The 2,563-nt window shown below is 39.5% G+C and overlaps 1 protein-coding gene across 1 annotated transcript; it reads left to right on the top strand.

Annotated features, from left to right (window-relative positions):
• The first annotated feature begins 260 nt into the window (after window positions 1-260).
• Window positions 261-1,836, top strand: LOC126621601 (probable F-box protein At4g22030). The gene has a single exon (XM_050290140.1). It carries the CDS (start codon window positions 359-361, stop codon window positions 1,625-1,627), a length of 1,269 nt encoding a protein of 422 aa, XP_050146097.1. The 5' UTR covers window positions 261-358; the 3' UTR covers window positions 1,628-1,836.
• The last annotated feature ends 727 nt before the right edge of the window (window positions 1,837-2,563 follow it).

Genomic DNA, 2,563 nt, shown 5'->3' with positions numbered 1-2,563 from the left:
AGATAGTTCGGTACAACAAACGCACTATACATGTCTGCATGGGGACGAGAGAGAGAACGAGTGAAGGCAATGCTAAATAGTGGACCAAATATTGAAGAGGAACTTAAAAAAATAGGGAATGGGTCACGCTGCAGCATCAGGTCAGCCAATAAACCAAGTCCAGTCAATATTTCCAAATCTGACCCATTCTGCCCTTTTCAGTTTTCAGCTCTCCTCCTGCATATAAATACCCACCAAATCCCACCCTCTTCTTCCATTCCCAACACTCTCCTCTCCACCTCCTCCTCCAAACTGAAAACTCATCTGAGATCCTCTGGTCTCAACACTCTTAACAAAACACAGCACCCCAACCAATCAAATGGCTTCCCTCCAAACTTCATCTCTTCTCTTCTCTTCTCCCTCACGTTGTTCTTCCTCAAACAGAACCATAAATGCCGCCATTCATGTCCGCAAGTTCCCAAGAGTCCGCTTCGCTGACCCGAAACAAACCACGAAGCTCGTCCTCGAAGGCCTCCAGTTGAAGGAACAAGTTCTGAAACACGAAAACACCGATTTGTATAACAACAATCACTCTGCAGCAGCAGCTCCTACAGCTTCCACAACTCAGCTCTACGCGCTCTTAGAGGCGGTGGCGGACAGAGTGGAGATGCACGCAAACATCGGCGAGCAGCGCAATAACTGGAACGCACTCTTACTTAGCTCTATCAACATGATCACTCTCTCCGCTTCCCTAATGGCCGGAGTTAATGCAGCCGCTGGAACTTCCGTTTTGGCATTGAACATTTCATCGGCTATTTTGTTTTCCGCAGCTACCGGAATGCTGCTTATCATGAACAAGATCCAGCCTTCGCAGCTCGCCGAGGAGCAGCGCAATGCTACGAGGTTGTTCAGGCAGCTCCAGAGCGAAATTGAGACGGTGTTTGCTCTTCGTGATCCTACTGAGAAAGATGTGAAGGAGACAATGGAGAAGGTTTTGGCCCTTGACAAAGCTTACCCACTTCCGTTGCTCGGTGCCATGCTCGAAAAATTCCCCAAAAAATTTGAGCCGGCTGTTTGGTGGCCTAGAAATGTTGTTCAATCTCAAAATCCAAGGAAACCGAAATCCCAGATGGGAAATAATGTGAATGGATGGAGTGAAGAACTTGAAAGCGAAATGGGAGAAATTATTCAAGTTGTGAAGAACAAGGACATTGAGGACTATGAGAGATTAGGAAGCTTGGCATTAAAGACCAACAAGATTTTGGCAGTTTCGGGCCCTGTGCTTACTGCGATCGCGGCTGTTGGTTCCGCTATTGTAGGCCATGGATCAGTCATTGCCACGGTTGCAGCAGTGGCTGCAGGCTCTTTGGCTAGCACAGTGAATGCTTTTCAGCATGGCGGGCAAGTAGGGATGGTGTTTGAGATGTACAGGAACTGCGCTGGCTTCTTCAACAAGTTGGAGGATTCAATTGAAGCAACACTTGGAGAACGAGACTGGGAGAAGAGAGAAAATGGGGTGGTTTTTGAAATGAAGGTTGCAATGCAGTTGGGAAGAAGCTTGGAGCAGCTCAGAGAACTTGCATCGAAATCAGCTTTGTATCGTTCGAACGGAGAACCCATAGACGAATTCGGTTGCAAGCTTTTCTAATTAGTTCATCAGATTTTGTACAAACATAACAAAAGGAAAAATTCCTTGATTCTTTTAGTTACTTGTAGAATCTAGCAATTCATTTGATTCTTTGTACAACGATGTAACATAAAAAATTTAGTGTTAGCACTCAAAATTTTCACATTATAATTTGTTTCTTTTATTGAATTAAGCTTTGTTTAGCGTTAAAACAACTGCGGTTTGTGCTTAATGAGTATTATTGAAAACAAAATTTTATGTCCTCGTTGAGAGAGGGAGTTCTGAGTTTAGTAGTTAATTTTGGTCCAAATTAGAAAAATAAAAATCTTTATTTATTTCTACAAAAATAAAGATACTCAAAATAATCCCTCTAAGTATACATTAGTGTAGAACAACACTTGTATTAAAAAGATAATGAAAACAATTATCAAACTTTTAATACAAACAATATTTTTACTCTAAAGAGAGGGAGAAAGGTTTAACTTGAGACACAATGAATTGAAGAGAAAGACCATAACTATCACGGTAGTCCACCGCTTATAATTTTTTTATTAAAAATGATAGCAAAAACAGGTTAAGAAAAAACTTAAATAATTACTAAAAATTCGTTTTTATTCATAATAAAAAAAAAACAATGAAAACGTGCATCGCAATAATCTTTGATGAACAAATTAGGTGACTTGGAAATGATAGCAAAATGGGTTAAGGAACAACGGATTAAGGAAAATACTCAATTTCAATTTTTATATACAAATTAAAAATTGAGATGTATCTATGAATATTTTTTCCTATTATAATTTTAATAATTTACTTCCATATATCCATATTATATTGGATTGTAATTTGTAGATAAAAGACATTCATAAGTTAATGAACTCGAAGCATGAAACGCTAAGTTAAGCCACAACTTTAGGTGAACGAAACGTAAGTAGTGCAAGTTTTAACAAAAATAATAAT

Source organism: Malus sylvestris, chromosome 5 (assembly GCF_916048215.2).
Source record: "Malus sylvestris chromosome 5, drMalSylv7.2, whole genome shotgun sequence".
NCBI classification, from domain to species: domain Eukaryota; kingdom Viridiplantae; phylum Streptophyta; class Magnoliopsida; order Rosales; family Rosaceae; genus Malus; species Malus sylvestris.
Note: the sequence above shows the minus strand (reverse complement) of the source record. Positions and strands in the feature narration are given on the sequence as shown.